The sequence below is a fragment of the Bos mutus genome, chromosome 25 (genome assembly GCF_027580195.1).
Source record: "Bos mutus isolate GX-2022 chromosome 25, NWIPB_WYAK_1.1, whole genome shotgun sequence".
Classification (NCBI taxonomy): Eukaryota; Metazoa; Chordata; class Mammalia; order Artiodactyla; family Bovidae; genus Bos; species Bos mutus.
Window position 1 is genome coordinate 23,432,990 of NC_091641.1, and position 22,601 is coordinate 23,455,590.

General features: G+C 38.2%; 1 protein-coding gene across 4 annotated transcripts in view; it reads right to left on the reverse strand.

Annotated features, from left to right (window-relative positions):
- The window catches only part of REXO5 (RNA exonuclease 5), a 60,501-nt gene that overhangs the window by 34,111 nt on the left and 3,789 nt on the right, over nt 1-22,601 (reverse strand). For all 4 annotated transcript variants that reach the window (XM_070362918.1, XM_014478154.2, XM_070362917.1 and 1 more), the window contains exons 3-8: nt 17,678-17,790; nt 16,623-16,749; nt 15,410-15,506; nt 11,965-12,108; nt 1,460-1,548; nt 114-229 (exon numbers count right to left, since the gene is read on the reverse strand). In XM_070362918.1, coding sequence (XP_070219019.1) covers nt 114-229; nt 1,460-1,548; nt 11,965-12,108; nt 15,410-15,506; nt 16,623-16,749; nt 17,678-17,790 — 686 coding nt within the window. The remainder of the gene's footprint in view (nt 1-113; nt 230-1,459; nt 1,549-11,964; nt 12,109-15,409; nt 15,507-16,622; nt 16,750-17,677; nt 17,791-22,601) is intronic.

The window sequence follows — 22,601 nt, forward strand, 5'->3', positions numbered from 1 at the left end:
TGAACTGAATTGAGATAATAATTAACTAAACAGAAGCTACAGGGTATTCCTGGTAAGTCTCATTCCACTCTAGTCTGACATCTATTGAGAGCTGGAGGCAGGGTTAAAAATACCTGGTGAGGTAGTCCACAATCTTGTTGTCAGGTTTAACAAGTTCATCCATAACACAGCCGCCTCCTTCAGCAACCAGTGAGATACGTGTTAGTTCTCTTCCCTTGGATGTAAGGCACTGAAAGATTAGGATGTTGTTAGGCTGCTAAACTGTGGAAGCTCTTGCTTTCTCTCATTATTTAAGACTATATCAGCTGTCATGTATTCAAATCTGCTGGGGTCCCTGAGACAACAGTACAGCTGTTTGCTGACTAGAAGATCCAATATGAATGAAATTAAAGCTAGGCAGGCTGCTGAACATTATTATAGTTAAAGATAACCAACACAGTACTATTTTTCTGGGAAGGATGTGCTTAAGAGGGACAGAAACAATAACATCAATTATAATTGTACCACTTACTGTGTACTACAACCCAGTATCATGCTAAGTATCACTACAAAGTAATTTTTATTAGCATGCACTATTATCTAATGCAATACTAGGTATTTTATATACCATCTCATAATAACCCCATGAAATAGCCTCTAACATTATCCTCACTTTGCAGAGGAAGAATTAGGGAATTAGTTTGTCCAAGGAGACAGGCAAGGCCAGAATACACACCCTGATATGACTCCAAATCCTTAGATCTTATCCACTGTTAAGAGTTGAGAAACTATTACTTGAGCACTAAGTGAGAGGGAATACACAGCATTTGAAAGGAGGTTTAGACAAAGTAAAACACAAAGGAAGCTGAAGCAGGGAAGTCCTTCTTCTAATCTTAAATGTGTAAAACCAAGTCAAACCAATGGTAATTGAGGCAAGTCTTCAAGACAACAATGACAAAAAACCTGTGCAAAAGACAGAAGCAGACTTCAACTGGTAGTCTAGTGATTAAGAATTCGCCTGCTAATGCAGGGGACATGGGTTTGGTCCCTGGTCTGGGAAGATTCCACATGCTGCTATGGAGTAACTAAGCCCAAGAACTCCAATTGCTGAAGCTCATGTGCCCTAAAGTATATGTTCTGCAACAAGATAAGCCACCCCAAGAAGCCCTTGCACTCCAACTACAGAGTAGTCCCTGCTCGCTGCAACTAGAGAAAGCCTGCACACAGCAACAGAGTCTCAGTACAGAAAAAAAAAAAAAAGAAGCAATCAACTTCGAGTAATAATCAAAAATTAGATTGACTAGTTAGAAAACTTATGTGATATTTATTCCTTATCCTGAAGCAAAGATTCACTTTTCCTAAAACGTGATGAAATGGGTCCACTTTCAGTTATTTAAACCGAATGCTAGAACTGAACACAATCAAGACAACTAGACCCTAGTGTGCAACACTCCAGTTGAAAATCAAAAGTAGCACTTACCATTTCACAGTCAAGGCCAAAGAGAGGACTGTTGTCTGTTACAGAACCATTACATTTGGTAGGTACAAAGTTTTCACAGTCAAGAAAACCTAGGAGGAAAAGGAATAAAACATTTACCTTTAGAACTAGAAATGGTAAATATCACTCCTATATTTATTCAGGGAAAACTGAGATTCCACATTTGTGGGGCATTTCAGGTGTTAGACACCTGAAATATGAAGATTAAATGAGATAATTTCTGTCCTTAATTTTTTATCCATCTACTCATTTTTATATTTGGGGAGAATAATGTAGGCTGCTGTTATTGGGGATACTAGGACCTAGACTTCCTTGCAGTTACCAAGTAACAATTTTTTCCTCCTTATTAGTAATAACAAATTGTACCTAAATCCAAAGTCATGGGACCTTTTCCATGTATGCACTAACAGAGGATGAATAAAGTATGCAAATGACTCTATGTGGTATTTTTCTTTCCTAAACAAACAAGAAAAAGAAGGAATGAAATTCCACCATAGCAGAGATCTAAAAGGATTTCACTGAAGGTCGAAAGTTTAACTAACATTCACCATATACACTCTAGTACTCAACCTTACCCTTAAAATTTCTCTGAGATCTCTTTTTAGAAATGTGCCGCATTTTCTAGACTCCCAGCCTGAAAATTCCCTAGAGACTCAGATATAGGCTTAGGATACCCCTTCCTAAGTCAATAAATCAGGCACATTCATCTGAGAAGCCCAAAAGTGTCTGAATCATTGAAGATTCCTACCTTCAGATAGAGGCTGAAACAGTTAAAGGTAACACTTAGATTTTATCTGACAAGAAACTAAGGGGAGTATGAAAAGCTTTGACCAGTTTCTATGTCATAGTACCTTGAAATTTCCAACTGATTACAATTAAAAGAATCAAAAAAGTCTAACCCGAAAGGAATATTCTCAAATCTTGGAGACATGGTACTTGCTGACCTCCTTATCTGTAGTATTAGTATCAATAATACCACAAAATAACTTTTTTAAAGCACTATGTGCCCCATGCTAAGCTTTTTCGGTACATTAACTCAATCTTCATGGCAATCCTATGATATATGAACTGTTAACTCCATCTTACAAATAGCTTTTTTACTTTAAGTAAATCTATTTTAAAAGGAAATGTATGTATCCAGAATACAAAAAGATCTCCAGTAATAAAAAAAGACCAATTAAAAAATGGACAAAGGATCTGAAAAGATATACAAATGGCCAATAAGCATACAATGAGATGCTCAATATCATCAGCTATCAGAGAAATACGAACCAAAATCACAACGAGATACTAATTCACATTAGGATGGGTATAATCAAAAAGAGCATAACAAGTGTTGGTAAGGATGTGCAGAAATTGGAAACCTTATACATTGCTGGAGGGAATGTAAAATGGTGCAGCTGCCTTGTAAAACAGTTTGGGGGGAAGCGGTCCAAAGATAGAGGAGAAATAGGATGGGGAGACCACTTTTTCCCCGACTAATTAATCAAAAGATCATTTGAATGTTGAGCAACTTCTACAAAACAACTTCTGAACACTGTGAAGGACACCAGGCACCCACAAAGGCAGTCCAATCTCTTTGAAAGCAGGTAGGACAAAATATAAGACAGAAACAGAGACAGAAGATTTAGGGATGGAGACCCATCCTAGGGAGGGAGTCACGAAGGAGGAGAAGTTTCCAAACAGTAGGAAACCCTCTCACAGGCATGTCTGTGGGGAGTTTTGGAATCTTAGAGGGCAACACAACCAGGAGAAAAAAAAAAACAAAACCCACAGAATATGTGCCTAACTGCAACTACAAGTGGAGATGGAGAAGTGGCATAGAGGCTCATGCCGAGGACCAGGCCTGAATTCCCTGAAGACAATCTGAGGGAGCTAATGTGAGACAGCAACCCAAACCATGGGCTCCACAGAGACAAAAAAAAAAAAAGAACTTTCCCTCAAAAGGCTCTAACACCACATGGTGACCCCTGGTGTGCTCACATAACAAAGGATTGAGCGAATACCAAAGGACAGCAAGCTAGCTGCTGGCTGCTGTATAGGGCTCTCTCTCCCTGAAGGCAGAGAGATAGGCATGTGATAGCCAGAGCTGGAAGGCAAGGGGCTGCTGCAATCTTGGCCCCAGAGACATCTTCCAACAAACTGAGCAGGCTCCCAGTTGCTAACCATGTCTTCCTGGGATCCTGGACGGTTGACATCTGCCAGGAGTAGCACAGCCTGAGATCAGCTCCCCAGAGGAGACACATGGCATATCTGGGACTGTCTCTCACTGCACACCTGGGAAACCAAGCAGCCAGGACCTGGGAGGTGAATAAGACACACAGCCCACCTGGGACAGTGTAGTAGCCAAGCACCAGGTCTCGCATAAGCTGCTTGGACCTTGGAAGGGCACAAAACGCACAGCCCATCTGGGTCTGTCCCCCCATGGAGAACCCAAGAACCTGAGCAGTTTAGACCTGGGAACTGCATGGAATGCAGGGCCCACTTGGGACAGTGCCCTTGCAGAGCACCCTGGAGCCTGAGAAGTATAGACCCGGGAAATACATGCCACCTTGGACTGTGGCAAACCCAGTGTGGTCCATCCACCATGAGCACTCCCCACACATGCCGGCAGTATTTGTTTGCAATGTCCCTTCCTCCCCACAACACAACTGAACAAGTGAGCCACTTATTTATAAGTGGCTACCTTTGACCACTGTGTCAGGGCAGAGATTATACACTGAAGAGATCTGCAAACAGAGGAAGCCAAAATAAAGAAGGAGGATCCACTCTGGAAGTGACAGGTGCATCAGACTAAAACTCAGCAGTTAATACTGGGACTGTGCACATTTGAGGGGCACCTGTAGAACTTGAGAACAAGTACAAGCTGGAACAAGGGACTATTTGAAACTGAACTGACCCCACACTGCTCACAACAGCTCCACAGAAATTCCTAGATATATTTTTACTATTATCAATTCATAATTTTTAAAAAAATTTAGTTCTTTATTACTCCTTTAACTTTCATTTTTATAGCCTACTATTACCTTTCTTAAAAAAAAAACCTAGTTTAAAAAAAATTCCATATTATATAATTTTTTTTAATTTTTGTGATTGATTTTGTTTTGTATTTTTTATATTGTACTTATGAGAGTCTAACCTCTATCCTAGGTTTTTAATCTTTGCTTCTTGATATTTGTTAGCAATTCTGTACCTTTAAGAATCTAGTCTTCAGTATCCATTTTCACTTAGGGATTTGATTACTGGCTTGCTTGGTCTTTCCCCTTTGACTCTCCCTTTTCTCCTCAAGGTCAACTCTATCTCCTTCCTCCATCTTCTCTTCTCTACATAACTCTGTGAATCTCCCTGGTGTCCCTGGCTATGGAGAATTGTTTCACCATTAACCTAAGGGTTTTATCTTCTGTGCTGTACAGAAGGAGAAGTCTTGAGGCTACAGTAAGAGAAGGACTGAAAGCCAGAGGCAGGAAGCTTAACTCCAAAACTTTAGAACATCAGAGAACTCTTGACTCCAGGAAACATTAATAGACAAGAGCTCACCCAAAAGTCTCCACAACTACACTGAAACCAAGTTCCAACCAAGAGCCAATAAGTTCTAGTCCAAGACACACCACACTAATTCTCCAGAAAAACAGGAACACAACCCTGAACATTAAAAGACGAGCTGCCCAAAGCCATGCCAAACCCATAGACACTACAAAACTCACTACTGGACACTTCATTGCACTCCAGAGAGAAGAGATCCAGCTCCACCCACCAGAACCCAGATGCAAGTTCCCCAAACCAAAAAAACTTGACAAGCCACTGTTCCAACCCCATCCACAGGGAGCAGACTTTGCAATTAAGAGGAACCACAAACTTCCAGCCTGCAGAAAGGGCACCCCAAACACAGTAATCTAAACAGAACAAAAAGGCGGAGAAATATTCAGCAGGTGAAGGAACATGACAAACCAAAGAGGAGGAGATAGGGAGTCTACCTGAAAAAGAATTCAGAATGACGGTAAGGATGATCCAAAATCTTGAAAACAAAATGGAGTTACAGATAAGTAGACTAGAGACAAGGATTGAGAAGATACAAGAAATATTTAACAAAGACCTAGAAGAAATAAGGAAGAGTCAATTAATAATGAACAATGCAATAACTGAGATTAAAAGCACTCTGGAGGGAACAAACAGTAGAATAACTGGGGCAGAAGAGAGGATAAGTGAGGTAGAAGACAGAATGGTGGAAATAAATGAAGCAGAGAGGAAAAAAGAAAAAAGAATTAAATGATGACAACCTCAGAGACCTCTAGGACAATATTAAACACCCCAACATTCGAATCATAGGTGTCCCAGAAGAAGAAGACAAAAAGAAAGGGCATAAGAAAACACTTGAGGCGATAACAGTCAAAAACTTCCCAAAATGGGGAAGGAAATAGCCATCCAAGTCCAAAAAACTCAGAGAGTCCCAAACCGGATAAACCCAAGACAAAACACCCCAAGACACATATTAATCAAACTAACAAAGATCAAACACAAAGAGCAAATATTAAAAGCAGCAAGGGAAAAAGCAACAAATAACACACAAGAGGAATCCCATAAGGATAACAGATGATCTTTCAATAGAAACTCTTCAAGCCAGAAGTGAATAGCAGGACATAGTTATGAAAGAGAATAACCTACAACGAAGATTACTCTACCCAGCAAGGATCTCATTCAGATATAAAGGAGAAATTAAAAGCTTTACAGACAAGCAAAAGCTGAGAGAATTCAGCACCACCAAACCAGCTCTTCAACAAATGTTAAAGTATCTTCTCTAGACAGGAAACACAGAAAAGGTTTATAAAAATGAACCCGTAACAACAAAGTAAAGGGTAATGGTATCATACTTATCAATAATTATGTTAAATGTAAATGGGTTAAATGCTCCAACCAAAAGACAAAGACTGGCCAAATGGATACAAAAACAAGACCCCTTATATATGTTGTCTACAAGAAACCCACCTCAAACCAAGGGACACATACAGACTGAAAGTGAAGGGCTGGAAAAAGTTATTTCATACAAATGGAGACCAAAAGAAAGCAGGAGTAGCAATACTCATATCAGATAAAATAGACCTTGAAATAAAGACCATGATAAGAGATAAAGAAGGACACTACATAATGATCAAAGGATCAATCCAAGAAGAAGATATAACAATCATAAATATATATGCAACCAACATAGGAGCACCTCAATATGTTAGGCAAATGCTAATGAGTATGAAATGGGAAATTAACAGTGACACAATAATAGTGGGGGACTTTACTACCCCACTCACACCTATGGACAGATCAACCAAACAGAAAATTAGCAAGGAAACACGAGCTTTAAACGATACAATAGACCAGTTAGACCTAATTGATATCTATAAGGCATTTCACCCAAAAATAATGAATTTCACCTTTTTCTCAAGTGCACACGGAACATTCTCCAGGATAGATCACATCCTGGGCCACAAATCTAGCCTTGGTAAATTTTAAAAAATTGAAATCATTTCAGGCATCTTTTATGATCACAATGCAGTAGGATGAGATGTCAACTACAAGAAAAAACTATTTAAAAATATAAACATATGGAGGCTAAACAACACACTTTGGCATACCAACAGATCATGGAAGAAATCAAAAAGGAAATCAAAATATGCATAGAAACAAATGAAAATGAAAACACAACAACCCAAAACCTATGGGATTCAGTAAAAGCAGTGCTAAGAGGAAGGTTCACAGCAATACAAGCCTACCTCAAAAAAGAAGAGAAACATCAAATAAACAACCTAACTTTATACCTAAAGCAACTAGGAAAAGAAGAAAAGAAGAACCCCAAAGTTAGGAAAAGGAAAGAAATCATAAAAATCAGAGCAGAAATAAATGAAAAAGAAACAAAGGAGACTATACCAAAGATCAACAAACTAAAAGTGGGTTCTTTGAGAAGGTAAATAGACAAACTGTTAGCCAGACTCATCAAGAAAAAAAGAAGAATCAAATCAATAAAATTAGAAATGAAAACGAAGAATCACAACAGACAACAGAGAAATACAATTATAAGAGACTACCATGAGCAATTATATACCAATAAAATGGACAACTTGGAAGAGATGGACAAATTCTTAGAAAAGTATAACCTTCCAAAACTGAACCAAGAAGAAAAAGAAATCTTAATAGACCCATCACAAGCATGGAAATCAAAACTGTAATAAAAAATCTTCCAACAAACAAAAGCCCAGGACCAGATGGCTTCAACAGGTGAATTCCACCAAAAAATTACAGAAGTGCTAAAACCTATCCTACTCAAACTCTTCTAGACAATTGCAGAGGAAGGTAAATTCCCAAACTCATTCTATGAGGCCACCATCATCCTAATACCAAAAACAGACAAAGATGCCACAGAAAAAGAAATCTACAGTCCAATATCACTGATGAACATAGATGCAAAAATCCTCAACAAAATTCTAGCAAACAGAATCCAACAATATATTAAAAAGATCACGCATCATGACCAAGTGGGCTTTATCCCAGAGATGCAAGGATTCTTCAATATTTACAAATCAATCAATGTGATATACCATATTAACAAAATGAAAAATAAAAACTATATGATTATCTCAATAGATGTAGAGAAAGCCGTTGACAAAATTCAACATTCATTTATGATAAAAAACTCTCCAGAAAGCAGGCATAGAAGGAACATACCTCAACATAATAAAAGCCATATATGACAAACCCATAGTAAACGTTATCCTCAATGGCAAAAAATTGAAAGCATTTCCTCTAAAATCAGGAGCAAGACAAGTCTTGTTCACCACTTTCACCACTACTATTTAACATAGTTTCAGAAGCCCTAGCCACAGCAATGGAGAAGGCAATGGCACCCCACTCCAGTACTCTTGCCTGGACAATTCCATAGACGGAGGAGCCTGATAGGCTGTAGTCCATGGCGTTGCTGGGAATTGGACATGACTGAGCGACTTCACTTTCACTTTTCACTTTCATGCAATGGAGAAGGAAATGGCAACCCACTCCAGTGTTCTTGCCTGGAGAATCCCAGGGACAGGGGAGCCTGGTGGGCTGCCGTCCATGGGGTCGCACAGAGTCGGACACAACTAAAGTGACTTAGCAGCAGCAGCAGCAGCCACAGAAGAAAAAGAAATAAAAGGAATCCAGAATGGAAAAGAAGTAAAACTCACTGTTTGCAGATGACATAAACCTCTACATAGAAAACCCTGAAGACACCACCAGAAAATTACTAGAGCTAATCAATGATATAGTAAAGTTGCAGGATATAACATTAACACACAGAAATCTCTTGCATTCCTATACACTAACAATGAAGAAACAAAAAGAGAAATTAAGGAAACAATCCCATTCACCACTGCAATGAAAAGAATAAAATACTTAGGAATAAATTTACCTAAAGAAACAAAAGACCTATATACAAAAAACTATAAAACAATGATGAAAGAAATCAAAGATGACACAAATAGATGGAGAAATACCATGTTTGTGGATTGAAGAATCAATATAGTGAAAATGAGTTTGCTACCCAAATTAATCTATGGATTAAATGCAATCCCTATCAAGCTACCAACGGTATTTTTCACAGAAGCAAAACAAATAATCTCACAATTTGTATGGAAATACAAAAAAACCTCAAATAGCCAAAGCAACCTTGAGAAAGAAGAATGGAACAGGAGGAATCAACTTGCCTGACTTCAGACTATACTACAAAGCTACAGTCATCAAGACAGTATGGTACTGGCACAAAGACAGAAAGATAGACCAATGGAACAAAACAGAAAGCCCAGAGATAAATCCACACACCTATGGACACCTTATCTTTGACAAAGGAGGCAAAATACACAATGGAGAAAACACAATCTCTTTAACAAGTGGTGCTGGGAAAACTGGTCAACTACATGTAAATGAATGAAACTAGAACACTTTCTAACACCATACACAAAAATAAATTCAAAATGGATTAAAGATCTTCATGTAAGACCAGAAACTATAAAGCTCTTGGAGGAAAACATAGGCAGAACACTCTGACATAAATCACAGCAAGATTCTCTATGACCCACCTCACAGAGTAATGGAAATAAAAACAAAAAACAACAAATGGGACCTAATTAAACTTAAATGCTTTTGCACAATGAAGGAAACTATAGGCAAGGTGAAAAGGCAGCCTTCAGAATGGGAGAAAATAACAGCAAATGAAACAACTTACAAAGAATTAATCTTTAAAATGTATAAGCAGTTCATGCAGCTCAATACCAGAAAAACAAAAGACTCAATCCAAAAGTGGGCCAAAGAACTAAACGGACATTTCTCCAAAGAAGACATACAGATGGCTAACAAAACTGAAAATATGAATGAGTGTTCAACATCACTCATTACTAGAGAAATGCAAATCAAAACCACAATGAGGTATCATCTTATGCAGATCAGAATGGCTGCCATCAAAAAGCCTACAAACAATAAATGCTGGAGAGGGTGTGGAGAAAAGGGAACCTTTTTACACTGTTGGTGGGAATACAAACTAGTACAGCCACTATGGAGAACAGTTTTGAGATTCCTTTAAAAAACTGGAAACAGAACTGCCATGCTACTGCTGCTGCTGCTAAGTCACTTCAGTCGTGTCCAACTCTGTGCGACCCCATAGACAGCAGCCCACCAGGCTCAGACCCAGCAATTCCACTGCTGGGCATACACACCGAAGAAACCAGAATTGAAAGAAACACATGTACCCCAATGTTCACTGCAGCACTGTTTACAATAACTAGGACATGGAAGCAACCTAGATGTCCATCGGCAGAGAATGGATAAGGAAGCTGTGGTACATATACACAATGGAATATTACTCAGCTATAAAAAATTAATGCATTTGAGTCAGTTCTAAAGAGGTGGATGAAACTGGAGCCTATTATATAGAGTGAAGTAAGTCAGAAACAGAAACACCAATACAGTATATTAACACTGTATATATGTAATTTATATGGAATATATATGGGATTTATAAAGACGGTAATGACGACCCTATCTGCAAGACACCAAAAGAGACACAGATGTAAAGAACAGACATTTGGACTATGTGGGAGAAGGCGAGGGTGGGATAATTTGAGAGAATAACATTGAAACATGTATATTACGATATGTAAAACAGATGACTGGTGCAAGTTTGATGCATGAAACAGGGCACTCGAAGCCAAGTCAACCCAGAGTGACGGGGTAGGGAGGGATGTGTGAGGGGGGTTCAGGATGGGAGGACACATATTCACCCATGGCTGATTCATGTTGATGTTTGGCAAAAACCACCACAATATTGTAAAGTAATTAGCCTCCAATTAAAATAAATAAATAAATAAATTATTTTAAATTTTTAAAAAGGAAAAAAAAAAAAAGTCTGGTACTTCCTTAAAAGGATAAACATAGAGTTACCATAGGACTTGGTAGGTATATACCCCTTGCTACATACTTAAGAAAAGTGAAAACATATACCCATGCAAAAACTTTCATCTGGATGTAGCATTATTCACAACAGCCCCAAAGTATAAATAATTCAAATGTCATCAACTGATGACTGGATAAATAAAATGTATAAACATACATGGAATATCATTAGAACGAAAATAAATGACATAATAATATATGCTACAACATGGATAAACCATGAAAATTTTATGCTGAGCTAAAAAAGCCAGTTACAAAAGACCACATATTGTGTGATTCCATTTATAAATAGGTAAATTCCATTCACAATAGGTAAATCTATTAACAGAGAGTAATTAGTAGTTGCCTTGGGCTAAAGGACATTGCAGGAAATGATAGTACAAGGTTTCTTTTGGGGTAATGAAAGTGTTCTAAACTGACTGTGGCAATAGTTGACAAAATCTGCAAACATACTAAAACATACTAAAAACTATTGAAATTGTATACTTTAAATGGGTGAACTGTATGGTAGGTTAATTATATCTCAATAGGGCTTTATTTTTTTTTTTAAGAAATTATAACATTACTGCTGTGATTAAGAGGTAATAAATAAAAGAATTTTTATTAAAGTCTTACTACATAACTGACCAAGGCTCTGAGCCTAGACCTATTTATTAAAGAAAATGGAGGTGGGGGTGGGTGGGAGGAATATTAGAAGTACTACAGAAGTATTAAAATGTTAAAGACATATTGATTTCATACACTAAGAAGGAATGAAAGAAAAATAAAAAAGGAATTTTTTTTATTCCCACAAAATATTTCAATGTTATTTAAAGTCATGTTCATGTACTACCTAAAATCAGTCACAGTATACATCCTACAGTTTAGGAAACATTGCACTTAAAGTATTTCCTCTTTAATAGAGGATGGAATAAGTCACTTGGAAAGCAGTCCATAAAAACAAACTTTCAACAGTAATATTTTTAAATAAACTAACAGACATTCTTCCATTGTTGCCAACACAGGATAAAATCTATACCAACCTTGTAATGGAAAGTGATATGTTTTCATTTCCTCCTTTGTGAGAAGGCATCTAGTCAAGCCCACTTTCTTAGAGCCATACTTTTGAATGATGGGGTCTTTCTGCAAGTTGATGCTAACTTTTGAGCTGGCAAAAGGTAAAGACCCTAAAACAAAGATAATCACATATATGTTATAAAGTATGTTTATAAGACCTCAGAGGACATGTCTTTTAATGATGTATAGATCAAACGGTTTATAAGACCCAGTCCCAACTTTAAAGGAGCTTGCATTCTAATATATTTATAGGAACACAAAGCAAAAATAACTCTCAAATGGGTTGTAACAATAAAAGCTATAAAAGGGAAAGAGAGAATACACTGGCTGAGATAGTCAGAAATGGTTCAAGAGAGGAAAAGACTAGCTGAGTCTAGGCTTAAAGAGCAGAATTCAGATATCTGCTGTATTAAACTAGCCTGTTAATGATGGACAGGGAAGCCTGGCATACTGCAGTACATGGGGATGCAAAGAGTCAGACATGACTGAGCAACTAAACTGAACTGAAACTTGTCTGTTACAGTGTCTGCCACTCCTAATAAATCTACTGCACCCCTAACCACTTGCTCAAACACAAGCCTGTTCTTTAAGAAGCAGCAGTTACTGACTGGTTTAAGAGTGGGGACCTGGCTAAAGAGGGAACCAACTATAAACTGACTAGTAACTTGATATTCCTTGCCATGCTCAAAAGGGATAAGGGTATTAGCTAAGCTGATCAGCTTTCTTGCTTCCAAAACTGAACTAGAAATACAGAGAACAGACCAGTTAGAACAGAAAACAAAGAAGCTAAGATGCCATGAAAAGGATAAAGAAAAGGTCTTCACCAGAGGCACTTAGATTCTTGATGTCTTTCTAGTCCACAGGCATCCTTCAAATAATACCCTCTCACTTAAGGTGGCCTAAATGAGTATCTGGTCCTGGCAACCTAAAGAGCCAAAATATCAGAAATAAGAAAAGAGGGCATTCCAAGTAAGAGAAATGTACAAACCAAACTTGGTAAGGTAATGACTAGACAAGTCAGGGAGGACAAAAGATCTTTGTAGAAGAGCAGTATAAGAAACAAGTTGAAAGAAGAGGGAAAAAGTGAACTGTAGACCACTATGAATTTCAGGCTCAAGAGTCTGGACTTCTGGAGCAACAGAAAGCTCCTGCGAAGGGAAGTGGCATAACCAAACACTACTTTAAGAAAGATCAATCTCAAAGATATGTAGAAAATGTAGTAGAGAGAAAAATGACTTTGCAGTAATTCTGGCAAAAAAACAGTCTGGATTAAGATGGTGGAGGGATGGAAGAAAAAGGATAAAAGAAACATTACAGAAGAAAAACTGATAAAGTATAGTGACAGAATAATTCAGTTCAGTCAACAAAATATTTACTGAGTACTTATTATATGCCTGGCATTGCTCTACTCAGTAGATTCCCCAATGAACAAAATCAACAAATTCTCCTAAATTCTAGTTGAGAAGATGCACAATAAACAAATACATAATATATCAGGTGAGGATAAGGTAAAGGAGGAAAGGCAGCGCTAGGGCAGAAAAAGGGTTAATGTCATATATTTTACAATCAGGGAACGTATCTCTTATAAAGTAACATTTGAATAGAGATTCTTAATAGCAAAGGGAATGAGTCATGCAGATTGGGTATGGGGAGCCAAAAGAAAAGAAATTCTAAAATTCAAGACTGGTGTCTTAGAGAAAAACAACACTAACAGAAAAGAGGATTTGAAGGTGGAAGTCTATTATTTAAGGACAAAAAAAATGCTTTTAATTATGCTACCACTGAAGGTACAATGGAGTATCCAGGTAGCAACATCCATCAGGCAGCTGAGAAAATGTAGGCCTGGAATTTGGGACATCAAAGCTAAAGATGCAGGAGTTATCCACAGAAGAGGTGGGTAAACTGGAGAAGAATAGATGAATATTTCAAAGAAAGACTAAAGTGAAGAAAGATCAAAGTGCTATGATCTAATGGACTATAACTTAAGGACTTTGATATTTAGGTTGGGAAACTGAAGCAAAATCCTTAGGACAGAGAATTAGCTATAACCCTCTAGTTCCTCAATGCTTACAGAATAAACCCAAAATTATTAGCATGGCATTTACAGCCTGCAAAACAAAGTTTAAACCTACCTCTAGGCAACCCACTCCAGTGTTCTTGCCTGGAGAGTCCCAGGGACAGGGGAGCCTGGTGGGCTGCCGTCTCTGGGGTCACACAGAGTCGGACACGACTGAAGTGACTTAGCAGTAGCAGCAAGCCTCATCTCTCACTACTACATCTCCTCTTATTCCATCTCCACCCCTAGTCACCCTCAACAATCCATATTCTTCAATCATATCAATTTCTTTTTTCAGATTACATCCTTTCTTTTACAGCTCAATGCTTTTACATGAGTTTTGAATCTCATAATGACTACTCTGTGATTCACTCAAATATGTCAAAACACAGTAGATGTCAAGTTAAACGAAGTTGCAGGTCTGATATGGACATCTATTAGAAAGAAGGAAAGGGGAACAATGCAAAGATAAGAAGTTAGATGCTATTGAGATAGAAGATAATAGGAAACACAGTCATGGAGAATATGGAAAGGAATCATTGGTTTTTCCTCACCACTTTTTCATGTTCCCTCAGTGCAACTATTCAATAATTTAAATTATTTCTGAATACACATACAAAGTGCATTTTGAACAATACTTACCTTACTATCTGCAATGAACTGTTAAGGTCTATTCCATCACTCACCTCCTTGCCCCTCCAAAGACAAGGTCAGCTATAACTTGCTAATGGGACACAACCCAGTCTAAAAAACACTGCTATTGTGGATGTTTATACTTTAGCTGGCCAGCATCTAAACTTGCCTATTCCCCACTGTGAGTAGTATTAGTGAGCATCCCCTCATTAGTAAGAGGTAAGATCTTCCTTCCCATTTGTACACTTGTGTGTACAAAGACCCAGTGAGTTTAAAAATGATTCACAGTAATTGATAAGAATCTACTGTCAGTGATAAGCAGGGAATATACTTTTCTTTTTCCTTAAACACACACACACACAAAATTGCTTTTCTGCTTAATTTAATTGGAGTTGAGTTTTGTTGTTTGCAAAAATAAACTTGACTGATAAACCTACTTGTAAGCATATCCAAGGGCTTCCCTGGTGGCTCAGCAGCAATGAATCTGCCTGCAGTGCAGGAGATGTGGCAGGAACCAGTGGGTTCAATCCCTGGGTCGGGAAGATCCCCCTAGAGAAGGAAATGGCAACCCACTCCAGTATTCCTGCCTGAGAAATCCATGGACAGAGGAGGCTGGTAGGCTACAGTCTATGGAGTGGCAAAGAGTCGGACATGACTTAGTGACTAAGGAACAACAAAGCATATCCATATGAGCAGATATCAAACCACAGTCATAATCATACCTTCCATTGCTTTGGGCAGATTCCCAATTATTTGTTTCTTTTGCAGCCCAATGATATCAGCTAGGAAATCAGATGAAGGGGGAGGCATGCGGAATTTCTGAAAATACATAACAGGCTTTTACAAAAATGTTTGAAAGCAGTTAAAATACTGTCAAAGGTCTAGACTCAGAGCTATGCTATGTAGACTCAGCTCAGTGCTATGAAAAATCTGGACCTTAACTGTTTGCACTGTAAAATGAGAACTGTTTCCTTAATGTGTAAAAATGACTGAATAAGTGAAATACCATTTATCCAACCCTAGCAATTTTCTTTGCTTCCCTGACTATACATTATACTAAAGAAACAAACATTAAAAAACATGTAACTCAGAAAAGCAAAGTACCCTTTATTTTTCAAAGCACTTTCATATACATTACTTTAGTGGATAACATGCCAGGTAAAAACGACACAGAAAAGCGATGATTGAGAGTTCAAGCCTCAGGCTCACCTGGGCTTAAATTCCAGCTCAACCACTTACTAGCTGTAATTTGGATGCATTACTCAGTTTCCTTATGAATAAAATGGGATTTTAAAAAGTATCTCTTATAAGACTATTGTGAGAATTGAAGATGATGCATGCTAAGTATGAATAATAAAGGGCTGAGCACATAGGTAGTAGTATTCAACAAACTAAAGCAGAAAGGAAAATGAAGACCCAAGGAGAATTAGGTTAGGGCTAACAAATTCAAATGCTCTCAAGGGTAAATGGATGAAACAGTCTGATAAAGAATGGAGGAGGCTATGGGAAAATGAAGAGTACATGCCCTTTCTAAAGAAGACAGCTGCTATTCAGCTCCAGATACTTTTTTAAGGGAACTCAATCTTGTGATATTGTCGAGAGGCCAAGAAATATGGATTTTATATAAATTTTACAATTTTCAAAAACACCGATGCCCAAATAAAATGTGACAATGTCAACTACAATCTGGGAACTATAGATTACAGCCCAGGAACTACAGATTGCAATCTGAGATTTTTGCCTAGATTACCAAAAGAAAAACATCAGAGACAAATCTAATCCCAACACAAGGTATCAATCATAACCTTTTTAGCTTTCTACAACTTCTACTTCTTGTTCAATCAGGCTGCCAACCAGCACAGTTTGAAATATATGCACTAGTTGCGAAGTGTGAGAACCTGACTCAAGTCCAAATAAAAAGTTTTCTTGACTTACATGTTTGAATGCCTTTCGGAGAAATCCAAATTCCAAATAGAACTTGTAAAAGTGTAGCTGACTCAATCCCTGCAGTATAAAAACCACCACATTTTTCAGGTGGTTTTGGTGAAAAAGCTGGCACCAGCTGTTGAAAAATCAAACCAATACAGCTAAGACTGAAACTTTTAAGTCAGTTACAGGCATTCAGAAGGGCAGTGTGAAAAAAGCACTGAGCAACAGCTTTCAGAGTTTATCACTGCTCACTGCCTGGAAATGAAGAACAGCTATTATAGCACAGAATTTAAACAAAGATCTCTTGAGGTAATTATTTATTTCATTCAAATCAAGTAGAATACCAAGTGAAACACAATGAATTCAAATCCAAAATCCTATTAAGATGTGTTTTAAACTGGAACTAATTAAGCTCAATTTACAAAGGCTACCTTCAACATCCCAATCTGCTCTACAATCCTTTCTAAGCAAGTAAGCATATGACTGGCTTCAAGAAAGCCAGTTTTAGATAAAGTGACAGAGCAACGGCAGTATCTGTTAATGCAAAGAGGGTTTTTGAGGTATTTAGCTACCCCACCCCCAGACAGAAGTATACATCTGAAAATCTCTCTATTGGTACATACACAAACACAATTTTCATTAGACATTTAATAATGGCACTAAGGATACCAAAACAGTCATATTCTCTTTGCCCTTGATTTGTAGAGAAGAAAAAAGATTGGGATTTTTAATATACGATGTTATTTCAATCAGGTCTCCATCAGAGGTTATAAACTAAAATACCTATAGCAGCCAGACAGATAATATAAATAAGGGAGGCAGGCCAGGTGGGACATTGAAGTATACATCTAAAATGAGAGGCCACTATTCATAGGGACAGTTGCCAGAATTTTTTCAAGAAATATGGATTTTTATAAAGGAATTTCCAATTTAAATTGTTGGTAATTTTGTTTAAGAAATTAGGACATTCTGGGTGGCAAATAAAAATGTCAGGCAGATATGGTTCCCTAGATACAAATTTGAAACCTCAGGTCTATATCCATCTAAAGTTCATCTCATACCTCGGTTTAGGAAAGCTGGATTTGCCCAGAACTGCATACTTCAGCAATTCACATAGCTGGCCATGGGTTACTTCACAGTTTTCAGCAAATAAAACGGTAGATAATCGAGCTTTCTGCAAAAGTAAATCAGGGCATAACAGATTATTGTTATAAACAACAGCAACAAAAACAAGGCAAATTTTAAAATATTCTAGTTTCTTATTATTTTACCATAATATAACCATAAGGAGGGTTCTAATTAATTAGAAATGAAGGTCTAAAACAACCTGTGATATGAGAGTATTAATAAGGTATTTAATAAACACTGATACAGAACCTTAATTATAGATATCCCTAGCTTGTTACGTGCTAGTAATAGCAGGATGAATAAAATATGCTCTTAAGAAGCCCATTCTACCAGGGTGAAAAAATGCAGAAACAGGTAATTCCTATTTAAGATGTAGGTGCTGTTCTAAAGATAAAGGAGCAAAGAGGCTAAAACTGTCTTGGGGGCTTGGAGAATTTTAGAGATAGCATAACTGAGATGAAAATAATGGAACTGGACCTTGAAAGTATGAGTCAGCCGGGTAGGAGGAAACATTGTGCCTAAATACGTAGTTTGGTTTGGCTGGAGACAAGACTGCATGTTTCGTAGAGCAATGGAGATATGAGAGGAAGGTGAAGTTGGAGTCAGATCATAGAAGACCAATGTGGCCTAAGCAAAGGAATCAGACTTTAAGCCTCTCCTTAAAACAGCTTTGTACTTACATAAAGTTATTAAAGTAATTCACACTTATTAAAAATAGAGTCAAATAATAGAGAAGAGTAAAACTGACAATAGATAGGTGAAAATAAGTCACCTGTACTTGTACAATTCAAGTACAACTCATATCATTTTCCTTTTGGTCTGAGAGGCCTCACAGTAACAGTGGTTAGGAGTTCAAGCCCCAGAGTTCCTCTACCTAGGTCAAATACCAAGCTCTACCATTCTAAGTGCTGTAAGATGTTAAGAGGTTAGGGACAAGTACTTTGATCTAAGACTAAGGTTTTTTCATTTACAGAATAATTATAATTCTACCTTATGAAATTATTGGGAAAACCAACAAGGTAATGTACTGAGGCAAGAGTAATGTACTGAAGCCAGTGCCCAACATACCCTAAGATAAGTAAACACCAGTTATTATTATTGCTATTTTCCCATGTGACTATTTAAAGCTAATGCTGAGCACTTACCCACTTCTTACCCCCATCTATTAAATCATTTAATTCTTTGTAAGTGGGCACTACTATTATCCCCATTTTACAAATAAAGAAATGGAGGAATGACAGATAAGTACAGAACCAAAATCAGAATGCAGGCTCCAAAGCTTAAACTCTTTTCGTCTCTATCTTATACTGTCCCCAAGGGATTACACTTTACATTGTTTTGTAACCAACTCCCTCCACCACAAAAAAAAACAAAAAACAAAAACAAAAACCCAGGGAAGGAGTTCCCTGGAAGTCTATTGGTTAGGATTTGGCAAACTGTAATTGCTGTAGCTCACGGTTCAATCCCTGGTAAGGGAAAAGAGACCCTGCAAGCCGCTTGGTATGGGGGGTGGGGGAAATCTGTAAGTATATTTCCATAGCTGTTAAATATAACAAACGTCAATTTTAATAATAGTCCACTCTCTCAACTTACCTAAAAACTTACAGCTTATCTAAAAAAAATTCCCAATTGATGACACTTGTTTAAATTATAAAAAATATTATGATGAGGACCCTTGTATAGACATCCTTGCATGTCTATTCTCTCAGAATAAATTCCTGGTCAAATAATCATGTACATTGTACAGGAGATAGGGATAAAGACCACCCCCATGGAAAAGAAATGCAAAAAAGCAAAATGGCTCTCTAGGGAGGCCTTACAAATAGCTGTGAAAAGAAGAAAAGTAAAAAGCAAAGGAGAAAAGGAAAGATATAAACATCTGAATGCAGAGTTCCAAAGAATAGTAAGGAGAGATAAGAAAGCCTTGCTCAGCGATCAATGCAAAGAAATAGAGGAAAACAACAGAATATGGAAGACTAGAGATCTCTTCAAGAAAATTAGAGATACCAAGGGAACATTTCAGGCAAAGATGGGCTCGATAAAGGACAGAAATGGTATGGACCTAACAGAAGCAGAAGATATTAAGAAGAGGTGGCAAGAATACACAGAAGAACTGTACAAAAAAGATCTTCACAACCCTGATAATCACGATGGTGTGATCACTCACCTAGAGCCAGACATCCTGGAATGTGAAGTCAAGTGGGCCTTAGAAAGCATCACTACGAACAAAGCTAGTGGAGGTGATGGAATTCCAGTTGAGCTATTCCAAATCCTGAAAGATGATGCTGTGAAAGTGCTGCACTCAATATGCCAGCAAATCTGGAAAACTCAGCAGTGGCCACAGGACTGGAAAAGGTCAGTTTTCATTCCAAACCCAAAGAAAGGCAATGCCAAAGAATGCTCAAACTACCGCACAACTGCACTCATCTCACATACTAGTAAAGTAATGCTCAAAATTCTCCAAGCCAGGCTTCAGCAGTACGTGAACCGTGAATTTCCAGATGTTCAAGCTGGTTTTAGAAAAGGCAGAGGAACCAGAGATCAAATTGCCAACATCCACTGGATCATGGAAAAAGCAAGAAAGTTCCAGAAAAACATCTATTTCTGCTTTATTGACTATGCCAAAACCTTTGTCTGTGTGGATCACAATAAACTATGGAAAATTCTCAAAGAGATGGGAATACAAGACCACCTGACCTGCCTCTTGAGAAACCTATATGCAGGTCAGGAAGCAACAGTTAGAACTGGACATGGAACAACAGACTGGTTCCAAATAGGAAAAGGAGTATGTCAAGGCTGTATATTGTCACCCTGCTTATTTAACTTCTATGCAGAGTACATCATGAGAAACGCTGGGCTGGAAGAAGCACAAGCTGGAATCAAGATTGCCAGGAGAAATATCAATAACCTCAGATATGCAGATGACACCACCCTTATGGCAGAAAGTGAAGAGGAACTAAAAAGCCTCTTGATGAAAGTGAAAGGGGAGAGTGAAAAAGCTGGCTTAAAGCTCAACATTCAGAAAACGAAGATCATGGCATCTGGTCAGATCATGGCATCTGGTCCCATCACTTCATGGGAAATAGATGGGGGAAAAATGCAGTATCAGACTTTATTTTTGGGGGCTCCAAAATCACTGTAGATGGTGATTGCAGCCATGAAATTAAAAGACGCTTACTCCTTGGAAGGAAAGTTATGACCAACCTAGATAGTATATTCAAAAGCAGAGACATTACTTTGCCAACAAAGGTCCGTCTAGTCAAGGCTATGGTTTTTCCTGTGGTCATGTATGGATGTGAGAGTTGGACTGTGAAGAAAGCTGAGTCTCAAAGAACTGATGCTTTTGAACTGTGGTGTTGGAGAAGACTTGAGTCCCTTGGACTGCAAGGAGATCCAACCAGTCCATTCTGAAGGAGATCAGCCCTGGGTGTTCTTTGGAAGGAATGATACTAAAGCTGAAACTCCAGTACTTTGGCCACCTCATGCGAAGAGTTGACTCATTGGAAAAGACTCTGATGCTGGGAGGGTTTGGGGGCAGGAGGAGAAGGGATGACAGAGGACGAGATGGCTGGATGGCATCACTGACTCAATGGACGCGAGTTTGAGTGAACTCTGGGAGATGGTGATGGACAGGGAGACCTGGTGTGCTGTGATTGATGGGGTTGCAAAGAGTCAGACAGAACTGAGCGACTGAACTGAACTGAATCACGTATACCTTACATTCTGACAATATTGCTAACTCCTGAAAAAATATACAAATTTATACTTATCAAATAAAAATATACAATACTGACAATGTATGAAGGACTCTATATGTAGCAGTGAGTAATCACAGTTGCCAAACATGGGATGTCAGAGCCTGAGTAGGATGAAGAGAGCATACTACACAGGACGAAGTCCAGGCGAATGCAGAGTTCCAGAAGGAGTGGTAAGAGAGCCTTCTTAAATGAACAGTGAAAAGAAATAGAGGAAAATAATAGAATGGGAAAGACCACAGAACTCTTCAAGAAAACGGAAGATGTTGCAGAGAGGAAGCCAATTCTGACTCCATTATGGAACTGTTTCTTTGACTTGCTTTTCGTTGCTTTTGTTATTATATATAATCATACAGGATGGTCTGCCTCAGAGAATCCTGCCCCTCTGCCTGACTGTTCTGAACTAAAATGTCTTTGTTCAGAACCCTGTCCACCTGTGGATGACAGGAAGGAAAAATTAACACATCCCCTGCCTGAGGCTTGCCATTCTAGGAGATGTTTGCAAAACTAATGGCCTTTTTACTTTGCTTCTTTCTCTCTACCTTTAAAAGAACCTGGCATCCAGCCCCCAATAAAATGTTACTTTGAGGTGCTAGTCTGCCATCTTCTCAGTCTGTCGGCTGTTCCTTACCTCAACACCTTGTCTGTCGGATTCACTGGCCTATTGTGCAGTGAGCAGAGGAAGCTTGGACTCGGTAACAGAGATCCCAAGGAAACATTTCATACAAAGATGGGCACAATGAAGAATAGAAACGGTAAGGACCTAACAGAAGCAGAAGATATAAAGAAGAGGTGGCAAGAATACAAAGAAAAAACTGTACAAAAAACGTTATAATGACCCAAATAACCATGATGGTGTGGTCACTCACCTAGAGCCAGACATCTTAGGAGTGTGAAGTCAAGTGGGCCTTAGGAAGCATTATTATGAACAAAGCTAGTGGAGGTGATGGAATTCCAGGTGAGTTATTTCAAACCCTAAAAGATGATGCTGTTAAAGTGCCACACTCAATATGCCAGCAAATTTGGAAAACTCAGCAGTGGCCACAGGACTGGAAAAGGTCAGTTTTCATTCAAATTCCAAAGGGCAATGCCAAAGGATGTT